Source organism: Micromesistius poutassou, assembly GCF_964030765.1.
Source record: "Micromesistius poutassou genome assembly, chromosome: 9".
Taxonomy (NCBI): Eukaryota; Metazoa; Chordata; class Actinopteri; order Gadiformes; family Gadidae; genus Micromesistius; species Micromesistius poutassou.
The window spans coordinates 11,240,879-11,264,334 of NC_140279.1; the positions used below are offsets into that span (position 1 = coordinate 11,240,879).

At 48.7% G+C, this 23,456-nt stretch overlaps 1 protein-coding gene across 1 annotated transcript in view; it reads right to left on the minus strand.

Moving 5' to 3' along the window:
* Nucleotides 1-3,215: 3,215 nt before the first annotated feature.
* Nucleotides 3,216-23,456, minus strand: part of obscna (obscurin, cytoskeletal calmodulin and titin-interacting RhoGEF a) — a 74,672-nt gene continuing 54,431 nt past the window's right edge. The window contains exons 37-76 of the mRNA XM_084473583.1: nt 23,329-23,398; nt 23,154-23,245; nt 22,950-23,062; nt 22,626-22,826; nt 22,324-22,406; nt 21,993-22,157; nt 21,294-21,459; nt 20,824-20,925; nt 20,298-20,462; nt 19,670-19,828; nt 19,019-19,202; nt 17,821-17,934; nt 17,361-17,528; nt 16,719-16,821; nt 16,509-16,638; nt 16,101-16,206; nt 14,798-14,906; nt 14,576-14,709; nt 14,375-14,487; nt 13,870-14,038; nt 13,284-13,371; nt 12,967-13,167; nt 12,688-12,748; nt 12,518-12,595; nt 12,242-12,414; nt 11,716-11,742; nt 11,456-11,608; nt 11,151-11,196; nt 10,985-11,107; nt 8,736-10,707; nt 7,805-7,930; nt 7,603-7,725; nt 6,870-7,037; nt 6,499-6,601; nt 5,934-6,173; nt 5,272-5,495; nt 5,035-5,049; nt 4,741-4,837; nt 4,425-4,574; nt 3,216-4,003 (exon numbers count right to left, since the gene is read on the minus strand). Coding sequence (XP_084329709.1) covers nt 3,823-4,003; nt 4,425-4,574; nt 4,741-4,837; nt 5,035-5,049; nt 5,272-5,495; nt 5,934-6,173; nt 6,499-6,601; nt 6,870-7,037; nt 7,603-7,725; nt 7,805-7,930; nt 8,736-10,707; nt 10,985-11,107; nt 11,151-11,196; nt 11,456-11,608; nt 11,716-11,742; nt 12,242-12,414; nt 12,518-12,595; nt 12,688-12,748; nt 12,967-13,167; nt 13,284-13,371; nt 13,870-14,038; nt 14,375-14,487; nt 14,576-14,709; nt 14,798-14,906; nt 16,101-16,206; nt 16,509-16,638; nt 16,719-16,821; nt 17,361-17,528; nt 17,821-17,934; nt 19,019-19,202; nt 19,670-19,828; nt 20,298-20,462; nt 20,824-20,925; nt 21,294-21,459; nt 21,993-22,157; nt 22,324-22,406; nt 22,626-22,826; nt 22,950-23,062; nt 23,154-23,245; nt 23,329-23,398 — 6,995 coding nt within the window. The 3' untranslated portion in view covers nt 3,216-3,822. The remainder of the gene's footprint in view (nt 4,004-4,424; nt 4,575-4,740; nt 4,838-5,034; nt 5,050-5,271; nt 5,496-5,933; nt 6,174-6,498; nt 6,602-6,869; nt 7,038-7,602; nt 7,726-7,804; nt 7,931-8,735; nt 10,708-10,984; nt 11,108-11,150; nt 11,197-11,455; nt 11,609-11,715; nt 11,743-12,241; nt 12,415-12,517; nt 12,596-12,687; nt 12,749-12,966; nt 13,168-13,283; nt 13,372-13,869; nt 14,039-14,374; nt 14,488-14,575; nt 14,710-14,797; nt 14,907-16,100; nt 16,207-16,508; nt 16,639-16,718; nt 16,822-17,360; nt 17,529-17,820; nt 17,935-19,018; nt 19,203-19,669; nt 19,829-20,297; nt 20,463-20,823; nt 20,926-21,293; nt 21,460-21,992; nt 22,158-22,323; nt 22,407-22,625; nt 22,827-22,949; nt 23,063-23,153; nt 23,246-23,328; nt 23,399-23,456) is intronic.

The following is a 23,456-nucleotide window of genomic DNA, read 5'->3' on the forward strand; positions in this document are numbered from 1 at the left end:
TCAAATAAAAGGTAAGTGGTAACACTCGCTTTTTATCAGTCGTTGTCAAAAAAAACGTAAGGGGTAACACTCGCTTTTTATCGCTTGTCAAAAAAAATGTAAGGGGTAACACTGTCATTTTTTATCTGTCGTCAATTAAAACGTAAGGGGTAACACTCGCTTTTTATCGGTTGTCAGCAAAAAAAAACATTGTCGTCAGCAAAAAAAACATAAGGGGTAACACTGTCGCTTTTTATCGCTCGTCATGAAAAAACATGAAGGGAAACACTTGTTTTTTATCGGTCCTCGTCAAATAAAAGGTAAGTGATAACACTGTCGCTTTTTATCGGTCGTCGTCAAATAAATCATAAGGGGTAACACTGTCGCTTTTTATCGCTCGTTGTCAAAAAAAACGTAAGGGGTAACACTGTCGTTTTTTATCTGTCGTTGTCAATTAAAACATAAGGGGTAACACTGTCGTTTTTTATCTGTCGTTGTCAAATAAATCATAAGGGGTAACACTGTCGTTTTTTATCGGTCGCCGTCAAATAAAAGGCAAGTGGTAACACTGTTGCTTTTTATCAGTCGTCGTCAAATAAATCATAAGGGGTAACACTGTCGCTTTTTATCGCTCGTTGTCAAAAAAAAACGTAAGGGGTAACACTGTCGCTTTTTATCGCTCGTTGTCAAAAAAAACGTAAGGGGTAACACTGTCGCTTTTTATCGCTCGTCATGAAAAAACATGAAGGGTAACACAGTCATTTTTTTATTTGTCGTTGTCAATTAAAACATAAGGGGTAACACCGTCACTTTTTATCGGTCGTTGTCAATTAAAACGTAAGGGGTAACACTGTTGCTTTTTATCGGTTGTCAGCAAAAAAAACATTATCGTCGTCAGCAAAAAAAACATAAGGGGTAACACTGTCGCTTTTTATTGCTTGTCATGAAAAAAACATGAAAGGAAACACTTGTTTTTTATCGGTCGTCGTCAAATAAAAGGTAAGTGGTAACACTGTCGCTTTTTATCGGTCGTCAAATAAAACGTAAGGGGTAACACTGTTGCTTTTTATCACTCGTTGTCAAAAAAAATGTAAGGGGTAACACTGTCGCTTTTTTATCTGTCGTCAATTAAAACGTAAGGGGTAACACTGTCGCTTTTTATCGGCTGTCATAAGGGGTAACACTGTCACTTTTTATCGCTCGTTGTCAAAAAAACGTAAGGGGTAACACTGTCGTTTTTTATCTGTCGTTGTCAATTAAAACATAGGAGTAGGCCTAGGATACTATAACATTTAAACAAGGTTTTAGAATAGGCTAAATAATTATTTTAAATGAAGCAGTGTGCCGCACTTAATGCACTGGACAAAGCCGACACATGTTGTCACTGCCCACGACTTGTTTGAAATGGTTCCATACCTCAGACTTGCTCAACGTTAATTCTCCTGATCTCATTTTATCTCCAAGCTCCATGTTGCACTTTAGCTGCACAGCACAGCCGGCCCGTTGTGATGAGTGCGAGTGGAGGAGACACGCGTGCTGCAACATGTGTGGCCTCTTTTTTTTTTTACTTTGCGCAACTTTGTACACATTTGTTACTTAGGCCTACTTTGCTAAATATATATAGGCCTATAATATTTATGTTTATGGCATAGCTTTCTCCTCAGATTATGCCAATAAAGCAATGACTAAAAAAAACGAACAAACACTTGATCAAAGGCCTGGCCGGACCCGGCCCGAGGGTAGTGAGGGGAAATATTGGCCCGACCCGGCCAGAGAATCAAAACTCTAGTTTGAGTGGAGGCTCGAACTCGGGTCTACAGAGCATTAACCAACTCTCTTACCACTGCACCACCAGGGTATTCAATTTAAAATCATTTGAAGTTATACTTGACCTTACAATTCACATGATATCTATAGAAATAATATCCTTCAATAGAAATATATATGTAACTGACGGCAGTGGGACTTGAACTGAGGACCTCACGTAACATAAACAAACTCTCTATCCACTGTGCCATAGGTTGAGAGATTAAAAATCATTTGGGAGCAATATTTGACATCGTATTCACACATTGTGAAAATAGTGATATCGTCCGATAAAAAACGGCAAAAGACCGATGAAAAACTAAAGTGTTACCCCTTAGGTTACGTTTTATTTGATGACGACCGATAAAAAACAACATTCTTACCCCTTAGGTTTTTTTGATGACGAGTGATAAAAAAAACAACAGTTACCCCTAATGTTTTATTTGACAACCGATAAAAAAAAACAAGTGTTACCCCTTATGTTTTTTTGATGACGACCGATAAAGCGACAGTGTTACCCCTTACGTTTTATTTGCTGATGACCGATGAAAAGCGTCAGTCTTACGTTTTATTTGATGATGACCGATATAAAGCAACAGTGTTACCCCTTATGTTTTGTTTGCTGACAACCTATAAAAAAGTGTTACCGCTTACATTTTTTTCATGACGACCGATAAAAAACAACAGTGTTACCCCTTACGTTTTATTTGACGACGACCAATACAAAACGACGGTGTTTCCCCTTTTGTTTTATTTGATGACGACCGATAAAAAGCGAGAGTGTAACCCCTTACCTTTTATTTGATGACGACCGATAAAAAGCAACAGTGTTACCCCTTGTTTTATTTGACGACGACCGATAAAAAGCGACAGTGTTACCCCTTATGTTTTATTTGACAACGAGCGATAAAAAGCGTCAGTGTTACCCCTTAGGTTTTATTTGACGACGACCGATAAAAAGCGACAGTGTTACCCCTTAGGTTTTTTTATGACGACCAATAAAAATTGTGTGTGTGTGTGGGTGTATCACAACACCACCCCCTGGTGGACTTAAACATGGTAGCAGCTTTAAAAGACACTGTAGGAGCATGTGTGCGCAGGCGCGCTTGGGTTACGTGTGTGTGTGTGTATATGTATATGTATGTATATATACATACACACAAACACACACACAGCGCACACGGCGCCCCTGACTTGAAAGAGGGCTTTATTTCGATTGACCAATAACAAGCGTAGCCCAAAGAATTGCCGTTCAGATGCATTTGGTTGCTAGCCAGGCGAGTACAGTCTATCAAACAATTAAACGAGGATAAACGCTATGTATTTTTGTTGATTTGTTTAGTATTTTTATATATTTTTTATTCATCATAGTTGGCAGATATATTCAAGCAAATATTTCACGGAGGGGCGGCACCCTAGCGCCCTCCATTGACCCACCGCCACTGCATGTGCCAAGACTGTGTTTGCATGCAGTGGAGGACGAAAAAAAGGATACGCTGATCAATCACTTTGTTTCATTAAGAGAGCCCTGATGTCGTTTCACAGGTAGAGTTCACAGGCACGTAGCGTCGTGCAATCCGTCTTTAATCACTCTACAAACTACAGGAACAATGGCGAACCCTGGAATACGGTTCACCCCCAAACACTTTATAAATGTATCACTACATTTAAAACAAACCCATAATGTGTCTCAATATGCACAATAAGCCAATCATTTAATTCCCAAATATGTATCCCTGATCTCCATAAATCTGCCAAAGCAAGAACTACACACTGATAAATGTCAATAAACATAAAACAGCCAATCGTATATATGTATACTTTGAGCCATTCTTAAGACGCAACATAGATTTAACATAAACTTGTATTGACAAAATGGTGGCCGGGTATCCAGGAAACAATGAGGACCCAAAGAACACCTCCAACAACCACCTCCACCTCCAATGACCACCTCCACCTCCAGAGATCTCTGGGACTCAGACAGCATGCTGTGACCGAAGCCTCGAAGCTCAATAGGAATCTATGGGCGGTCCGCTGTCACTTGAAGAAGGGTCCTCTGAGCTTGGTCTGCACCTGGTCTCTCTTGGCCTGCCGCTCCCTCAGGTAGGCCCTCAGCTTGTCCGTGGAGAAGCAGACCAGGGAGCCTCCCTGCTGGGCGGGGGCCCGGTGGCCCCGCACCCAGGGGCTGTGCAGGGACTCTGCCGCCGTGGGCCTCCCCCTGCACAGAGGACCGGGGGGTCAGGGGTCAAGGGGAGAACGTCCTCTGGTGCTCAGCAGCTCACTCACGGTTCTCTGTCGTAAACGTTGTGCAGTGGTTCTGTGGGGTTCTCGGTCGTAATCATCATGTAGCGCCATTATTGGGTTCTCTGTCGTAACATCATTTAGCGGTTCTCGGCCGTAAACGGCATGTCGCGGTTTTATCGGGTTCTCTGTCGTAAACGTCATGTCGCGGTTCTATCTGGTTCAATTTGGTGTTTGTTAGGAACAAGGAACAATTTGGTGTTTGTTAGGAACAAGGAACAAGACTTTAAATAAACAGAACATTAAGCTTATGTATTATGTATTATGCGTATGAACTGTTTCATTAACTAACTTGACCTGTGGACATGGGTTCCCAGACCCTACAGCGTGTTGCTCACCAGGCTTTGGGGTTCAGGCTGGTCTTCATGAAGTTGATGGCTCCCTCGGACAGACCCGGGTAACAGCGGCTGAACTGGATCTTCCCCTTCCGGATGTTCCTGTCCTGCTCCCAGCCCAGCTCCGAGTGGAACGGAGCGTCGGCGCTGAACCTACGAGGAGGAGGAGGAAGGAGATCATTATGTGGTTCTCAGGGCTTTGGAGAGAGAGAGAGAGAGAGAGAGTGAGGGAAAGGGAGGGAGAGGGGGAGAGAGAGAGTGAGACAGCGACAGAAAGAGTGAGAAAGAGAGAGAGAGAGAGTACTGATTCTGTCCTCACATGATGAAGGCCAGGACGCCGATGGCCCAGACGTCCGTCTCCGGTCCGACTCCGTTTCCTTCCAGAATCTCCGGAGCTTTTGGAAGCACAATGTAAACTGACAGACAGACATAACGCATCTTCATAAACATAACATGACATTTTTCTGTTCATACAGAAAAATGAATTGTTAATTTTGATAATGATTTGATAATGAGAATGTGAATGATTGATGAGAATCAAGCAACTGAGAATATGTGGTGGGGTTGTTTAGGGTGCGCTAGTTCCTTCCATCCATCTTCCGTCAGTGCGTACCTTTGCTGCTGCATTCTGTTGAAGGCCATGACGGCCATAAAAGTAGGATTAGTCCATTAGCGTGTATCAGTTTATGTTTCAAATTTTCGATCAAAATTTTTGATTTCAAAAGTCGGTTAAAATTTTGGAAAATATATATTGTTTTCATAAACTTTTATACTTCATGGAAACAGTCTATACTATATATAATATTATATAAAATAATATTCATAAAAATATACATCCTTGAGTAATTACCTTTGTTTTCAGCTAGCCCCTGGAAGTGCTCTATGTGGACGGGCTGCCCGGGGGTGAAGGGTTGAGCGGAGCCCAGGTCCACGATCTTCAACTGGTTCTGCTCGTTCACCAGCATGTTATCCGACTTGAGGTCCAGATGGACGACCCAGCGGCCGTGCAGGTAGTCCACCGCGCTCAGGATCTGAACCAGCAACTCGGCCACGTGCGTCTCAGAGTACAGGTCCCTGCGAGGGAAGGTCCGTCATTTGTTACATATTGATTATTTTAAATGTTACATTTCATTCGTTTTTGCCTTTGCTGTTTTCAGCCTCCTTAAAAAGATGAACACAAAGGACGCTGATTTAGGCTGGTTGTACTTTTGTGTTGTCAGTACTTCATGGCCCTTTGACTCTTCCATGATGTTCACAGTGTTACATGATACTGTTTACGGAAACACAACATCTACTATAAGATACATGTTCCACATTTACCATTTACAATCTTTATTCAAGTAATTAATTAATTTAATGTCATTTCATTTAAAAGAAAAAAAAAAGTTTTACTTAAAGAGTCTACTCATGAACATGGATATATTTAATTATTTATTTATTATAAAAAATAAAAAATAATAATAAGAAGTCTTACAAGACACCTGACACGTTACCTCCAGGGGGGGGGCTCACCTCTCAGCCAGGCTGGGCAGCAGCTCCCTGCCGGGGCACAGCTCCTGCACCAGCAGCAGGTAGGCGGGGGTGATATAGGCGGTGTGCAGCTGCACCAGGTGGCGGTGGTGCAGCCTCCTCAGGATCAGGTACTCCCGCAGCACGCTCTGCCGCTGCTCCGCGCCGTACGGGGTCAGCTTGGCCGCGCACAGACGCCCGCTCTGATCGTCACGGCACTGGGTGATGATGCTGAAGCGACCCCTGGGGGGAGGGAGGGGGGAGGGAGGGAGAGGAGAAGGGGAGGGAGGGAGAGGGAGAGGGAGAGGGAGGGGAGGGAGGGAGAGGGGAGAGGGGGGGAAAGGAGGGAGGGGGGAGGGAGAGGAGAGGGGGAGAGAGAATTTTTACGGAGAGATTTTATTTGTAACCACAATCTGTTCTTCATTTGTACTGGGCCATGTCCACAGATTAAACACTACAAACATTAGTCATTGGAGATGGCGTTCAAACCGTGAGCCATCCTTTAGCGCTTGTATCGAAATAGTGTTCCAGTTGATTCCCACGGTGTGTGGGGTGTGGGGGGTCCTACCTGTTGATCTCAGAGAGGAAGCTGTAGGTCTTGTGTGGAGGCTGTTCTCCCGCTACGACCCTCGTCTCTGGAGAGTCCGTCTGGATGAGCGGGAGGTGGACTTCTGGTGAGGAGATGAGAGTTATCATTTTTGTAATCTTTCATTAATTTCTTTTATGAAAATTCATAAAGTTTAGATAATACAGTAATATAAGGAACTGCTTCAATATACAGTACCTTGAATTACTGAATTATCTATACTTTATCAACTTTCATTTAAAAATAAAAATGATACAAAAAAATGTAATAATAATATCTGTTGTAGGCTGTCCATAGTAAACGTGTAGATGCATTGATGGATCATTTCCTAAACAAGTGAGAGATCCCCTTGCCTTCAGGGTGCGTTGCCATGACGACGGGATGCGAGGGGTCACTGAAGGACCCCACCTCCTGCTTGGTGACACAGCCCACCCTGAACACGTAGGAGGCCCCCCGGGGCAGGTCCTTCACCACCAACACGTTCTCCTTCACCTCCTCTGAGAGGGCCCGCCACTGGGCCCCTGCACAGACACACAGGGCGTCAGGGGACGGAGCCAACGCACACACACTCAGATCGTCATATCAGGGGCGTGATTCAGCAATAACATTGAGGTGAAAAGGACAGGAAGGTGGATCTGAGACGCTAATTAAACTGAACAATTTTTTTTGGTGGCGCTAAATGTTTTTCTGAAAGGCACTTTGTTGAACAATCTGAAATTCCTTCTCGTTACTGGCCCCTTTGGCCACTAAGTGAACTGCAGCCAGCTAGAGTTCACACATTCATGCAATCGAGATATTAACGATAATAAAGTGAAGTTTGTTATATTTATAAAAAGCATATATAAATGTACAAATGAAAAAGTTATGGAATAATATACATTTATGCCATTATAACCACACGGCAAGTTCAACTATAATAGATTTTCAAAGTAAAATTTGTACCTGTTCATATATTAGCAACTTAAAGTGATTCATGCATTTACACAAAGTCCTTTTAAGACTTTGACACCAAGAAAAACTACTGAAGAACATGGATATAGAAAGAAATTATATTTTTGTGGCTCGGTTGTATTCCTTGCCACCCACCGTCCGTACAGTACTGTACACAATAGACCACCGGGGTGGGGGTCTGGACCTGCTTCCACACCAGGAGGACTCCGCCTCCGTCCAGCTGGACCACGTCGGGCCTGCTGGGCCGGACCGGCGGCTCTGGAAGGACGGGTCAGCGTTAACAAAGAGACACAGTAGAGCTGATCTGGGGCCAGGTGTAACGGAAGGTGAACACTACCTTTCGTCTTCTTGAAAGCCGGTATCTTGAAGGAGGACAGGAGCTGAGACACTTTGTTCTTAGGGCTCTCGGATCCAGAGGAACTTCCTTTTTTAGGAGGGATTGGAGATCCTTTCACGATTGGCCCTTTTACACAAAGAAATGACGGACACGTTAGACTTTGGAAATACATTATATACTTAACCTAGTAGTATCGTGGTAACTCAATAGCATCTTAATGAAGAAAATTCCAGCCACAATTTGTGATGAACTATTGATATCTGATTTGTGTTGTATTCTAATTCTCCTTTCTTTCTGTTGTCTCTTGGCTCTTATAGAAGGAGGAGCCAGCTCACCTCCCTTCACCTCCCCCTCTGACCTCTAAACTACTGAAGTTCAGCTCACCTCCCTTCAGCTCACCTCCCTTCAGTGGTTCAGCTCACCTCCCTTCAGTGGTTCACCTCCCTTCAGCTCACCTCCCTTCAGTGGTTCACCTCCCTTCAGTGGTTCACCTCCCTTCAGTGGTTCACCTCCCTTCAGTGGTTCACCTCCCTTCAGTAGTTCAGCTCACCTCCCTTCAGTGGTTCAGCTCACCTCCCTTCAGTGGTTCACCTCCCTTCAGTGGTTCAGCTCACCTCCCTTCAGTGGTTCACCTCCCTTCAGCTCACCTCCCTTCAGTGGTTCACCTCCCTTCAGTAGTTCAGCTCACCTCCCTTCAGTGGTTCAGCTCACCTCCCTTCAGTGGTTCACCTCCCTTCAGTGGTTCAGCTCACCTCCCTTCAGTGGTTCACTTCCCTTCAGCTCACCTCCCTTCAGTGGTTCACCTCCCTTCAGTGGTTCACCTCCCTTCAGCTCACCTCCCTTCAGTGGTTCACCTCCCTTCAGTGGTTCACCTCCCTTCAGTGGTTCACCTCCCTTCAGTAGTTCACCTCCCTTCAGTAGTTCTGCTCACCTCCCTTGGTTAAGTCCTCCTTGCTGGATGATTTGAAGAGCTTGGTAAGGCTGGAGGCTGACGCCCTCATCCTCTTCCTCAGCGACATGGTGGGGGTGTCCGGCGCCATGATCTCCCCCAGGGTGGGGCCCAGCCCGGGGGTCTCCAGTGGGGCGTAGGAGTGCCCGGTCCAGGACTGCCGGCGGAAGATCTTCATCAGGCCCAGCTTGGGGGACCTCCCCTGGGGGATCTTGATCTCCAGAGCGGGGGCCGAGGCATGTCTCTGGAGCCCCTGGCTGCCCTTCTTGTCCTTGGACCTGGGGGGTCTCTCCGGAGACTGGAGGGACGACAGGCTGGGGCTGGGGCTGGGCTGAACCCCGGAGGAGCCTGCCGCCCTGTGGATGCTGCCGCAGCTGCTGGCTGCCAAGTCCTGGTTCGAGCGAGTGCGGGTCCGGGGCGGCGGCTGGGGAACCGCGCTCTTCGGCTTGGAATCCACTTCGGAGAACCGGAGCGAACACGGGGTACCGTACCTCTGCCCAGGCCGGAACCTGGCTGCAGAGAGGACGGGACCCGCCTCCTCGCAGGAATCCAGTCGGCTGGAGGACTCAGAGTCACCGTGCTCCAGGATGAGGGACTCAGCCAGGGAACTGTGGGACCCCGCCGGGTTCCCCACCTCCAGGGGCTCCCGGTCCATCATGGGGCCCCTCTCTCCCATCAGAGGCCTCCTCTCTCCCATTATAGGGGCCCTCTCTCCCATTAAAGGACTCCTCTCTCCCATCAGAGGCCTCCTCTCTCCCATTATAGGGGCCCTCTCTCCCATTAAAGGACTCCTCTCTCCCATCAGAGGCCTCCTCTCTCCCATTATAGGGCCCCTCTCCCCCGTCAGCGGGCTCCTCTCTCCCATCAGAGGCCTCCTCTCTCCCGCCTGGAGCCTGGAGCCGACCAGTGCTCCACCTAGGAGGAGCGTCCCCTGGACCGGAGCCACGGAGCCTCTACTTCTGGACGTCCGGGAGGCGACCGGCGGGGCCAGCAGCTTCCTCTGCACCCCTTCGTCGTCTGTGAAGTCCTCCTTCATGCTCTGGGTGCCCTCCTCCTCCTCGCCCGGCCCCGGGCTCCGCTGGGGCGAGGCGGGCGACCGGCGGGAGCACGCGTCCAGCGACCGACTCCTCCTGTGCGGGGGCAGGTTGGCGTGAGACAGGCTCACGCCGCTGTCGAAGGAGCACGACTTCTGCATGGGCGCCTGGACGGAGGCGCGCCGCGGCCCGCGCTGGGCCTCCGCCTCGTCCTCCACGTACTCGATGAGCGGCTCGTTGAGGCGGCCCGAGAGGCTGCGGCGCATGGGCTTGCGGCCGCGCTCCTGCTTCTTCACCTGGAAGCGGTCCCTGAGCGTCATGTGGCGCGCCGACAGCGGTGACAGCTGCTGGGAGGAGCTGTAGAAGGTGCTGCGGATCACGCTGCCGCGCGGGATGCGGCTGCCGTCGCTGCCCGAGCCCTCCTCCCCCTCGGACAGGTACAGGGACGGGCTGCTGTCCCGGCTGGGCCGCCGCCGCTCTCTCTGGGGGGTCCGCTGGCAGGACAGCTCCGAGGAGCCCACCGACTGCCTGCTGACGCTCCGCGCCAGGACGCTCCTCGCCAGCTCCCCATCCTCCTCCTCCTCCTCCTCCTCTTCGTCCTCGTCCCCGAGCGTCTCCTCGTCGTCGTCCTCGGAACCGAAGCGCCGTGCGACGAAGGGCGCAGGGATGCGAGCCCTCTCCAAGAGCGGGTCATAGCCTTCCTCCTCCTCCTCCTCCTCCTCCTCGGTGGGGCTGGCGTGCTGGAAGAAGTCCCAGGAGTCGGCCTCGTCGTACTCGGAGGAGGAGCCGCTGCTGACCGAGGAGCTGCTGTTGTCCTGGGGCTCCCGGGGGACCGTGGCGGCCGTCTCCCTGAGGGGGGCCCCCAGCAGCTCAGGGAGGGGCCTCAGTGTCAGCACGGAGCCGATGCAGGTCAACGACCGCTGGGCACAGAGAGGGTCAGCAAAGGGAGATATTACAAAATTTCTAAATTTTATTTTATTCATTTTAAATTTTAAATTTAAATGTATTGTTTTATTTGTAATATTTTTTTGTTAAATTTATTACATTTTACGATTTTGAATTTTAAAAATAATCTGAAATTTTATTTTTTAATTTAACGTTTTTACTTACTGAAATACTGTGATTTAGTTTACAGGTATTTACTCAAATCGGTCGGCCGTAGCACCCGATATGTTCTCAAGCGAAGCGTTGACCTACCTGCCATTTCCTCCTGGAGATGAAGACCTTCAAGTTCCTCGTGTTTATGTCATCCGTGTCTTCGGCTGCGTGCTCATCCTGAAACAGGAACATGACAGGAGGTTGCTCTGAGTTCTGCCATGACTACGACTCACTATGCCTACAAACAGAAGGATGTTAAACTCACCAGGAACCACTCATGACTCAAGCACTCAGAGGCAGATGGTCTCCTCCTAAAAGAGAAAGGACCACACCAGAAACAATTCATACTTTTATATTCATCGTTTTAGATAACAGGATTGCGACAACAAATATGTTATGCTGTTTGGAAACGGTCAACATGCCCTAAATGTAAATGTAAGTGTCTCATTAGGAGACTTTGTTGTGTTCCTTGCCCTAAAATGATATCTGATATCTTGGTACGCTAGTCTTAGTGTTGGAGCTACAGGTGTCTCAGTGTGTTGTGGTGGGACCGATAAGAAGTTCAGGTACTCAGGCTCTGTTTGGAGGACCAGGCGCAGGAAGTCCTGGGCCTCGGGGCTCCGGACGGTCAGGTCGGGGGTCTCCCAGTTCAGGGTCCCCTCCCCCACCCTGAGCAGCGTGGCCCGGTCCGACTCCCCGGCGAAGGGGCAGCGGCACGTCAGGCTGTCAACGACATGTCATGACCACCGGTCAGCAGACCAACCAATCCTGTACTACCACAGAGAAGCTTAAGCATGAATAAGGCCTGGGAAGGAAGGAAAGGTACGTACCAGAGGAAGGCGATCACACCCAGGGACCTGGCAAAGGGAACACGAGAGACGTTAGCGCAGAATCAAGACGAAGCAGAAGACACCACTGTGCTGGGCGGTGCGTGGCTCGGGAGGTAGAGCAGGTTGACTGGTAACCTGAAGGTTGCTAGTTCGATCCCTGGCTCCTCCTAACTGAGTGTCGAGGTGTCCCTGAGCAAGACGCCAGTCCCCTAGCTGTACATGACAAGCTGGCTGACGTGTTGTATGGTTCACTCCGCCGTCAGTGCATGAATGGGTGAATTTTAGGAAATATTGTAAAGCACTTTGAGAGGACACTGGTTAGAGAAGTGCAGTATAAATGGAGTCGATAATCATCAACTCTTCTACTGTTATATTGGACTGTAACAGATGGGGGTATGGTTTTATTGACTGCTGTCTACTTCAACCGCCCCCGTTTGCATCTATGTACATGGAGACACCCTCCCATCCGGATCTGCGTGTAACGCGTAACCTGGTAGATCCTCTCTATATCATCGGTCAGACCCACCACACGTCCGTTGCCCCGGTGACGGGCTCCTGGTGGACAATCTCCGGGGCCACAAACTCTGGCGTCCCGAACTTGCTGTACTGATGTCGGGACGTGTCCATCTCCTGGCTGAAGCCGAAGTCACAGATCTTGACCTCGTCTCGCGGCGGGTACACCATCAGGATGTTATCGGGCTGGGAACAGACGGGTGAGGATAGTCAGGAGATATGGAGGAGATATGGAGGAGCAGTCTGACCATGAGGTCATGGAGGAGCCAGACAAAGACGCCTGCCTCACCTTGAGGTCCAGGTGCAGGATGTTCATGCTGTGGATGTGAGCGACGCCCTCCAGGATTTGCTGGAGGTACGACTGAACCTGAGGAAATCAAACGGCATGTTTTACATTTTAATGTTGTTATACAAAGTTTATCAAGTAAAGGATAAGATGTGATATACATGTCTGCCTACCTCTCTCTCTGTGACTGATGCTTTGAGCAGAAGATGGTCCAGAAGTCCATAGGGACAGCAGCTTTAATGTGGTTAGGGACTGAGCATTCATTCATTGATGGCATAGTATCATCTATTTACATTATTCATGGTCACTAAGCACTACATTAAAGTGCTTAGTGAGCATGTCTTAAGAGTAGTGTTAATAACTGATCTGAAATCCCACCTAAGAATTGAAGTTCAGGATTAGAGAGTATTAAAAAGTAAATGCTTCTGATTCTGCTCTGTATCTCAGGATACACCTCAGTGACCAGGACCAGGGTGTGTCTGGTGCAGAAGAAGTCCAGCAGGCAGGCCACCCTGGGGTGGGCCAGCCGGGACAGCAGGTCCCTCTCCTGGAAGGCCCTGGTTCTGGTGCAGTTCCTCAGGGGCAGGAACTTGGCCGCAAAGCCTTCCCCTGTCCTCCTGTGGACCACGCGCTTCACCACGCCAAAGGCTCCCCTGGAGAACAGAGAAGACACGATGGGTGAGGGGTCATGGAGACCTCTGCTGAGACAGCCTGGTGTTGAATAACAACCAAGACCATCATGGAGGTGGCAAACGAGGAGCAGGTTCACCTTCCCACTTCCTCGTGGATGTCATAGACGGAGAACAGCTTCCTCCTCCTGCCCAGCTCCACCTCCCTCTCCTCCACCTCCAGTGGTCCTACAGGGAAGCCATACAGTCAGCCATGAAGTCATCTAGAGCCCTGACACCATCTCCAGCTTTCCCTTGTGATAATGGCAGAGCATTGCATTGTGCCATTCAGTCAATCAAAATGGGGTGATGTGGCAGAAGACGAAGAAGTCTGCAACATAACTGATGCTATCAATTACTATGCATGTCCTTTTGCAGTTCCATTTATCTCTCCCCTTCCTCCCTCCTCCCTCCACTCCTTCCCTCCCCCCATCCATCCATCCCTCCTTCCTCTCTTCCTCCCCTCCACTCCCTCCACTACCTCCTCTTCCCCCCTCCCTCCCCTCATCCCTCCCCTCCCTCCCCATCCTCCCCCCCCCCCCTTCCTCCCCTCCTTCCCCTTCCCCCCTCCCTCCCCCCCTTCCTCCCCCATCCCTCCCCTCCCTCCCCTCTCTGTAACACAATCACTTGCTCCACAGTTCCAGAGATTCAGGTTGAGCACAGCGCTGGATGGGGCGGAGACCTCACCTTCCTCCACGGTGAGATGGGCCTGGCAGGAGGTGTGTCCCGAGTCGTTGTAGGCCAGGCAGGTGTACATGCCAGTGTCCTCCCCCTCCGGGCAGACCACCGTCACCGAGCAGCGAGCCCCCTGCTGCCTCATCTCCACGTTGTCATTGGCTGAGAGCTCCTCCTCATCCTCCAATCACAGAGTGTAATACATTTTACATTTAGGGCATTTAGCAGACGCTTTTATCAAAAGCGACTTAGGATAAGTACATTTGTCAGAAGAGGAGAAACAACAATATATCTCTGTCGGTACAGTAAGGATGTTCATAGAACCAAGTGCCAAGCACTAACAATCGCTAGGTTAACCCATTCCCTGTATACAACAAAGATAGCTAGGATAAGATGCTTAGTACTATTTTAAAGTGCTAGGACGTACAACATACAATAAGTAAGAGGCGTAAGAGGGTTCAGGGTTCTGTAGGGGAATACTTGTAGAATATGCTTTGTAATGTGAGGCAGGTCCCACCTTGTACCACTGTATGTGGGGGGCGGGTCTTCCTGTGATGATGGCGGTGAAGACAGCTGATTGGCCGGGCTCCACACACAGGCTCTCTGGGGGAACTTGAACGAAGGGAGGAGCTGGAAAAGAAAACAAGAAACGGACTCCAGTAGGATGAGGGTTGAATGGGTCGGGCTTGAGGGTTGATCGTGTGAGTGACTAAAGTACCGTCTTGGATCTCCTGCATGGGCTCTGAGATGAAGAGCTCCTCCTCCTCTCCCTCAGGGTAGTAAAGGGGTTCGTGGGTGGGGGTCTCTGTGGGTGGAGGGGTAGCTTCACCCACTTCAGGGATACCTTCAGCCCTGCGGAGAGAGATGGGCTCATCAGCGACTCAGTACTCTATCAAGAGGAGGATGGGGGGAAGGAAGTGCTGGATGGCACTGGACTCACTCCTCTGGGCTCCCTGGACCGAAGAGGCTCCTCACAATCGACGTGGGACTGAAGTCGGTCTGCAGCCACTTCTTCACCAGGACGGTGGACCAGCCTTCTGAGTCAGCGTCTGGGAAACCAAACCCTCCATCTTAGCACCTCTCAACATGTGGAGGTGGAGCGGGAACAGTAAATGATGGAAGATCTTCTGGTTAACTTAATTCTGGATCATATTTATATTTTAAAACGTAATTCTGCTCAAATAGCGAGGAGAGGAATGTTGAGAGTGGTACAGTACCTTTACCTTCACAGAGATCGAGAGATGGCAGATTCAATTTCTTACCTCAATGAACCAGGGTAGGACCCCCGTTTACCCACCATATAAACTGGTTATGGACCATACCATTCCTCAGGTGGGTCTAGAAGACACCTAACAGCACATGCCCGTCTCAAGGTGGAAGAATGGAGAGTTAGATTGGCATGCATCAGGAACAGGAAGATGTTGAGATGTTGAGATGTTGTTTCATGCACTTAGATGAGGACTTACACGAGGGACCTCCTTCTGTCCGTCTCATGAAGGGGAGGAGGATGACAGTGAATACGGATGAACGAGATGGCGGACGTCCAAAAGGAAATGAGACAAAACGAAATGTCCTGTGGTGCTAATTCAAACTGACTATGACCTACGTATCTGTTATACAAACCGCACAGGATTATACTGGATTATATTCCTTTCTATGCTATTATCATAGAAGGATAGAAAAGGGTTCATTTGAACCACGAAGATGAGAGAACAATGAAGGAATGGACTTCTGGAAATGGAAGAACAGAAGATGAAAACAGGCAACCAAAAACATCCAATACATGACTGTATCAATGTCTTCTGACGATGGAGGCTCAGGGGAAAGGGTGACATAGGGATGGTGTTTGGTGGAGTGGAGCGGTGGCGTCGGAGGTGATGGAGGAGGTTTGGGTGGAGGTGTTGAGGTTGGTGTCAGAGGAAATGGAATGGGATGTAACCTACACCCTGCCTTCGTGACTACAGTGACATGAAGTGTAAGTAAGAGAGTGAGAGAGTGATCTGTGACGGGGTCAATGACGGTGTTGAGAGACTGGGAGGTGGAGGGGGTGGAGGGGTGGGGAGAGTTTGAGGGGGGGTGTGTAGGAGAGGGGGTCTGAGTTGAAACTGGACAATGTCTATGGCCTGGTCCCAGTCAAAAGTATTCCCAGTGTATACGCTGTACCACCAGGGTGTTTCTAACTCTCTTGGGGGCCCCGGGCCCCTGGGGTGCGTGTTTACCTGGCTCGTCTGGGACTGTCCTACCTTTGGGAGACAAGTCCTGCGGTTCGACGTTCTCGCTGTCAATCAACGGCACGTAGGCGGGGCAGAGTCCGGCCTTGCACTTGGCACAGCCCATCGGGTTCCAGAGCTAGAGCAGAACAACAAAGTGACGGTAACCTTATGTCAAATATATATGGCCTTGTTATACTAGAGATATAATATATACTATTCATGACTATACTTAGCAGAGGCTTTTATTCAAAGAGACACAGGGAATTCAGGCAAATGTGATCAAGGTGTTCGGGCATATTGCTCTAGGGGGCCAAAAGGTAGTTTGCAGACATTATTGGGGATAAATCCAAGGACATTTTGCCTTGAAGTTGAACCCTCTAGCCCCTACACAATAGATAGTATAAATCCTTGTTCTGATGTATTTCTTGCATCTTGTACCTCGCACTCGTAGAGTCCGACGTCTGCCTCCGTGGGGCTGAGGATGGTCAGGGTCAGGATCCCGCTGCGGGCGTCGTTGGAGATCCGGTACTTGCTCAGGTCGGTCAGCTCTCCGCCATCTTTGCCCCACCTGGCAGCACAGCAGATCACTTAGGGGTTAGGAAATGGTAACATCCCGTCGGTGACTGCGGAGCCTTGGGGGGGGTGTACCTGACTCTGGGCAGGGGGGTGGAGAGGGTGGAGCAGATGAACTGGAGGTCCTCCCCCTCCATCAGACACATGCTCTCCAGACGGCTGAGGAACCTGGGAGGAGCTGGGCAGAGAATGGGTGTGTTACCATGTTACCTACTATAGTACAGGCTGTAGTCATAAACCTACGTAGTCTAGATGGATTACATGTGGTTTGGACTGTTTGACTTTTGACTTTGCTTTAGTTTATCTTTGATAATATACATTTTTACCATCATTCATCTATTTATTTACATTTCCAAAGGGACTTGCAACCATTCATACACACATTCACACACCGACGGTGGTGTCAACCATGCAAGGCGACAGCCAGCTCGCCAGGAGCAGTTAGGGTGATGTGTCTTGCTCAACGACACTGCGACACTCACAGCCTGAAGGAGCCTGGGATTGAACTAGCAACCCTCTGGTTAAAAGCCGCTCTACCCCCTGAGGAAAGCCGACCCTAGCTCAGCAGTTGATATATTTTCCATATATTCTTTTTAAATACAAGAGCTCTTTCAAAACAAATAAGTATTTAAATAATCGGAATGATGAAAAATGATGAATTCATTCTAAATGCCAATGAGTGCCTGAATGAATGGTATGAATGGGTGGCGCCCTCACCCTCCACCGTGACCCAGGCCAGGGTGCTGGCGCTGCCCACCGAGCTGACGGCGTAGCACAGGTACTGGCCCGAGTCCTCCGGCGCCAGCCCGTCCAGCACCAGGCTGCAGGCCCCGGTCCGCTGGGCCGTGATGATGTGGCGCGGGTCCTCGTCCAGGTGGAGCCCGTCTGGGGACACCAGACCAGACCATGTTACGCTCAGCGCCGTGCGGTCAAAGGTTCAGTGAGATCCGTTTTTGCCATAACTGGTCCTGCATGAGATTCATTGTCTTCAAGGTACTCCAGCAAACGGGAATAAAATCTTGGATTGATTTGGATTGTCACTTTGCAGACACTGACACATTTCAAAGCCACTTTACAGACATAATACAATAAGAACCACATTCTAATATTGTGTTTGTCTTTGGAGAGAACACAAGTGTTCTCATGTGTGGGAATGTGACCACACTGGGGTCCGTACCTTTGAGCCAGCTGACCACAGGGGCGGGGGAACCGGTCACCCTGCAGGCCAGCTGGATGGTCTGCCCCGTCTGGGTGGTGACGTCTGACAGCTGCACCTCAAACACCGGAGGGCCTGGGAGCGGAAACACAACAGAACAAAGCAAGGTATATGTACAGAAGAACCTTGTATTGTATTTTCAAGAGGATCCTCTGCATAGATATGATGAGATAAGAGCAGCATTATTAATCAAAGACCAGATGGGTCACAGCAGCAGAATTGCATGACAATAAAATTACTAAAATTAAATAAATAAAAATAAGAATTTAAATATTTAACTAGATGTGCATTAAATATGAAATATTTAATAGTTTTCTTAACTTGAAATATGAAATATACAAATATATATATACAGTATATATCCTACATGCATAACTTAAGATCATTTCCAACAAACAGAAGTAACTCTCAGAGGTCTGATCAGCAGTCTGAGAGAGCAGAGAGAGAGGGACTCACTGCAGCAGGTCAGCTCAGAGGTCTGATCGTTTGATCTGGTCTGAGAGAGAGGGACTCACTGCAGCAGGTCAGCTCAGAGGTCTGATCGTTTGATCTGGTCTGAGAGAGAGGGACTCACTGCAGCAGGTCAGCTCAGAGGTCTGATCGTTTGATCTGGTCTGAGAGAGAGGGACTCACTGCAGCAGGTCAGCTCAGAGGTCTGATCGTTTGATCTGGTCTGAGAGAGAGGGACTCACTGCAGCAGGTCAGCTCAGAGGTGTGATCGTTTGATCTGGTCTGAGAGAGAGGGACTCACTGCAGCAGGTCAGCTCAGAGGTCTGATCGTTTGATCTAGTCTGACCGAGGAGAGACAGGGGGACTCACTGCAGCAGGTCAGCTCAGAGGTCTGATCGTTTGATCTAGTCTGACCAAGGACAGACAGGGGGACTCACTGCAGCAGGTCAGCTCAGAGGTCTGATCGTTTGGTCTAGTCTGACCGAGGAGAGAGAGGGGGACTCACTGCAGCAGGTCAGCTCAGAGGTCTGATCGTTTGATCTAGTCTGACCGAGGAGAGACAGGGGGACTCACTGCAGCAGGTCAGCTCAGAGGTCTGATCGTTTGATCTAGTCTGACCGAGGAGAGACAGGGGGACTCACTGCAGCAGGTGAGCTCAGAGGTCTGATCGTTTGATCTAGTCTGACCGAGGAGAGACAGAGGGACTCACTGCAGCAGGTGAGCTCAGAGTTCTGCTGGAGCTCCCTCAGGTCCCGGAGCCAGGAGAGCTTGACCAGGGCGGAGCGGCCCTGCAGGGTGTAGGTCCTCACTGAGCCCCGGTGCTCGTGGCCCAGCACCCAGCTCCTCTCGTCACCTCCCCCCCCGGGACTGTCCTTCACCTTCAGGTCGTTCAGCTGGGAGGGGAGGGGGGAGGGGAGGAAATGGGTGGTGGTGGAGGGAGGGGAGGGAGGAAGGAGAGGGATGGGAGGGAGGGGAGAGAGGGGAGGGGGGAGGGAGAGGGGGGGGGAGGGGGGGGGGGAGGGGGGGGGGGGAAGAGAGAGATATCAGATATAGGGTCTGTACACTCAGAGTGTAGTCGGTACAACTTGAGTATCATGATGTCATTATGAGAATATTATAAAAGGGGAGGCCGAACTGTGATTTTATTCCACTGCCCATGGTTCTGCATAAAAATGATTAGATAATTACAAATTAATAATTTACATTATGTATTATTTTGTACCAATCATGCTTTTGTTATACATATGTATTTAAAGAAAATAATGAATAGTTGGTTTCCAAACATATTGATATCCAGCAACAGAACATACTGGTGGCGATCCAGATGCTAATCTAACTGGAGCATCAACCTTCCTCTCACCTTCATCTTGTTTTTGAAGGCGTAGGCGTCCGTGTTGGCCCCTGGGCCTCTCTTCAGTTTACACAGGATCACACAGTCCTTGAAGAGGAACACTTGTCTCTGCTGCCCTCTGGTGGCCGTCTTCATCTCCGGCGATTCCTCCCACACCGTCAATACCCCCTGAAAGGAAAGGGGCACAATATATGTTCACATTGAAGCACCGACATCGAAGGCAATTTCCCAACAGGTTGACTTCCTGAACGCGATGGCCTCACAAACGTTGCTAAGGTTGGGGTAGTGTTAGGGTTAGGGTTGGGCTAACCAGTCAACCTTAATCTACACACAATTGTATGTTGTACGTCCTGGCACTTAATGTACACACTTATTGTATGTTGTACGTCCTTGCACTTAAAAATAGTACTTTGTATAGTGCATTGTGTGGTATCTTATCATAGCTATCTTTGTTGTACACAGGGAATGGGTTAACTTAGTGAATGTTAGTGCTTGGCACCTGGTTCTATGAACATCTTTACTGTACCGCCAGCGATATATTGTTGTTTCTCTTTCTTCTGACAAATGTGCTAATTGTAAGTCGCTTTGGATAAAAGTGTCTGGATGTGAATGTAACTGTAGGTTCCCGGCGTGTTACCTGGCGCACAGGCTCGCCCAGGGCTGACAGCGGGGCGGGGTAGTTCTCTATGAGACCGACCAGACGCAGCTTCTCTGAGCGGCCGGGGAGACGTGACACCATGGAGAAGGCGTCCTCCAGAACACAGCACATCTGACCACTCTGGGCCTTGTTCCGGATCAGCTCCTGAAAAAACACAAACACAGCAAATAAATACAATAAACACAACACACAAATACAACGAACACAACAAACACATATAACAAACCATCACAGCAAACATAGATAACAAACAAACACAACTAATAAAAACAAACAAATAGAGCAAACACAACGAAACAAACAAACACCGCAATCAAACACAACAAACACACACGACAAACCAACACATGTCATCAGAGGAGAGTACTGATGTAGTCCTACAGTGTGAATTACAGGGTTAAAGCACTGAACCATTCAGAGAATGAGGTTCATCCTTTTTGTTCTTATAAACTCTAACCCTGCTCTTTTTAAGACAGATTGAGAGATCAGCCTGACTGACTGACACCTTCAGTAGGGCCTGGTAGGTCTGGATGCGTTCCGTGGGTCTCTGGAGGAACGTGAGGACGTCCATGGCTGTGGTCTCAGGGTTCCCCGGCTCTGATGGATCCTAGTGTGTAGAAAACAGGAGGCTATATCAAACATGTTCTCTGGGAATTTCACCTTTCAAAAACCACCAATTTAACTATATTATATTGGGTATACTAACATTAACTAGACTTAAAAAGACGTTACCCTTTATTGACAACCCGAAAACGAGTGTCTCCCGCAGAGCGACCATACTATACCAACCATACATCCACTGTCTAGCTCAGGATAGCAAGCGGTAGGTTACTGTACACAGCAATGGCACTACTGCCTCTAGTGTCAGATGTAGGTTTCCCACTCTACAACATTAACCATGAAACACTGGGTTTTCTATGCATAGGTATACAACGTGAGACTGGATTGGATGGATTTGGGGGAGGGGGACGTTACCCTTGTGTTTAGATACTGCTGGACAGCCTTCTCAGTGACGGACGCCTCTGCCTGGGTCTGGCCCACCATGTAGTGGACGTACTTCTCAAAGTCCTCCGCCTGCCTCAGCAGATGCATGGCAACGTCGTCATCTGTGGCGCAGTTGCTCAGTCTGGGCAGCACAGACCTGGAGGGACAAGGTTAAGAGTCAGTATGCTACATCAGCATGGGCGGCATGGCACTAGGCTCAGGAGGTAGAGCGGGTTGGCTGGTAACTTGAAGGTTGCTAGTTCGATCGCTGGCTCCTCCTAGCGTTGAGTGTCGAGGTGTCCCTGAGCAAGACACCTCATCCCTGAGCAAGTCGCCTTGCATGGCTGACACCGCCGTCTGTGTTTGAATGTGTGCATGAATGGGTGAATGTTAGGCAATATTGTAAAGTGCTTTGGGTGGCCACTGGTTAGAAAGGAGCTGTATAAATGCATATCAGCACAATTTAGGACACTGGATTTTACACAGGGGGAGATAAATAGAGATCAGACCCACTGCGAAAAAGCACCTACATTGACAGTTTTATCCAAAGGAACTTGGCAATAAAGCCTGCAGTGCTACAAACGAGTATCATGAGGGAATCATGAGGATATCCTCAAAGGTCAGGAATGATATATACAAAGAGAAGACGTTGTATAGCTAATTAGAGCATGACAATAAGGTGTGCTTCACCTCTCGTGGAGGAGGATGATGTCGCTGATGTTCCTGAAGACGGTCTCCCTCTGGGTGAGGATGCTGGCGGGAACATGGGGGCCGGTCTCCAGGTGATGGGACGCAAAGTCCTTCATCTCCTTCACAAACTCCTCCTCCCCATCCACCAGACCCTGGATCAGTTGGCTTAAGACAGAGGTCATAGTATTATCACCAGCTTTATGTACTATTATACAGACATTTCACTACTGTGATAATCAGGTTTCAGCCATGTCCACTCTGGTGTGATGCATTGACAAATGCATGTCCCGATTCCATGGTGCCCTATGTAGATGTTGTAGATGTGACAAACCTTAGTGTCCTCCTGTACTCCTCTCCTGTCGACCCAATCCCATCCAGATCCTCCTGAGGAGCTCTCCTCAGTGGTAACGACTCCTGGTCCAAGTGGAGATTTAGTGTTGAGCCAATACCTCTTCCAATAATGTGGTTTTGTTTTAAAAGAATATCCAAACATGCAATTTCATGGTTAACAGTCTGAACATGTGTTCTTAATGTGTTTAAAAAAATATGTTTATAGAGGTTATTAGAAGAGAATTATTGTCCGTTGCATAGCAATAGAAATGCACAAAGAAAAGTACAAAGTATATTTCCTACGTTTCTCTTCTTCTCCAGATAGGCTGGACAGATCCACCCCTGCCGTACAGGGTTGTTTTTGGTGGGCTTCGTGCGAACCAACCATTTGTCAGGATGGACGGAATCCAGGACTTCCACATACTGGCCCTCCTTCAGAATAAAAGCCTCCTTGTTCCCACCGCTAGGGCTGCAGTCAGCTCGAGCCACGTAGATGTCAAAGGTCTGGTAGAATAAAGCAAGGAGAAAACACCAGGCATTACCACGGGCGTTTGTATGCAGACGTTCTGTATGTGAATGTGAGTGTATCAGAGAAATAGAGTATGTTATACAAGGAAAAAGGTAAACCTCTCTTCTGTCTTCATCTCCCTCTGACTCTGATCCTGAGACGGTGCCAGCTAAAGGTGTGTGGGTCCGGTGATGCTTTGGAGAGGGTGTCCTGGATATGCCCTGAAATTCACCTGGACAAAAATAAACAGAAACACAACAGTCATAAGCCGTGCTTCAGGGTGTATTCTTGGAGGTGATTCTTTCAGAATTTACCATGCTGACCTTTGACCTTCAAGAGTATCTTTTGTGGTTTTGTTTCAGTGGTTGGTTCTTTATCGTCCATTGCAGCCATCTGTTCCTCTTTGGGATCCTCGCTGTGATGATTATCTGAGGTTGGTTATGTTGCTACAGGACAATGGTATCATTAGAAATCTGGCATGCATCCACCATATCTGACCTGGGTTCAGGGGCAGTCTCGAGGGCTTCCATGTAGTCTGGAGCGGTGTCGTAGTCAGAGGGGCTGGACACTGAGGGAGAAGGGTCAATGCAGAAAGTTTCCCAGTTTACAAGATGATTGAAATATGT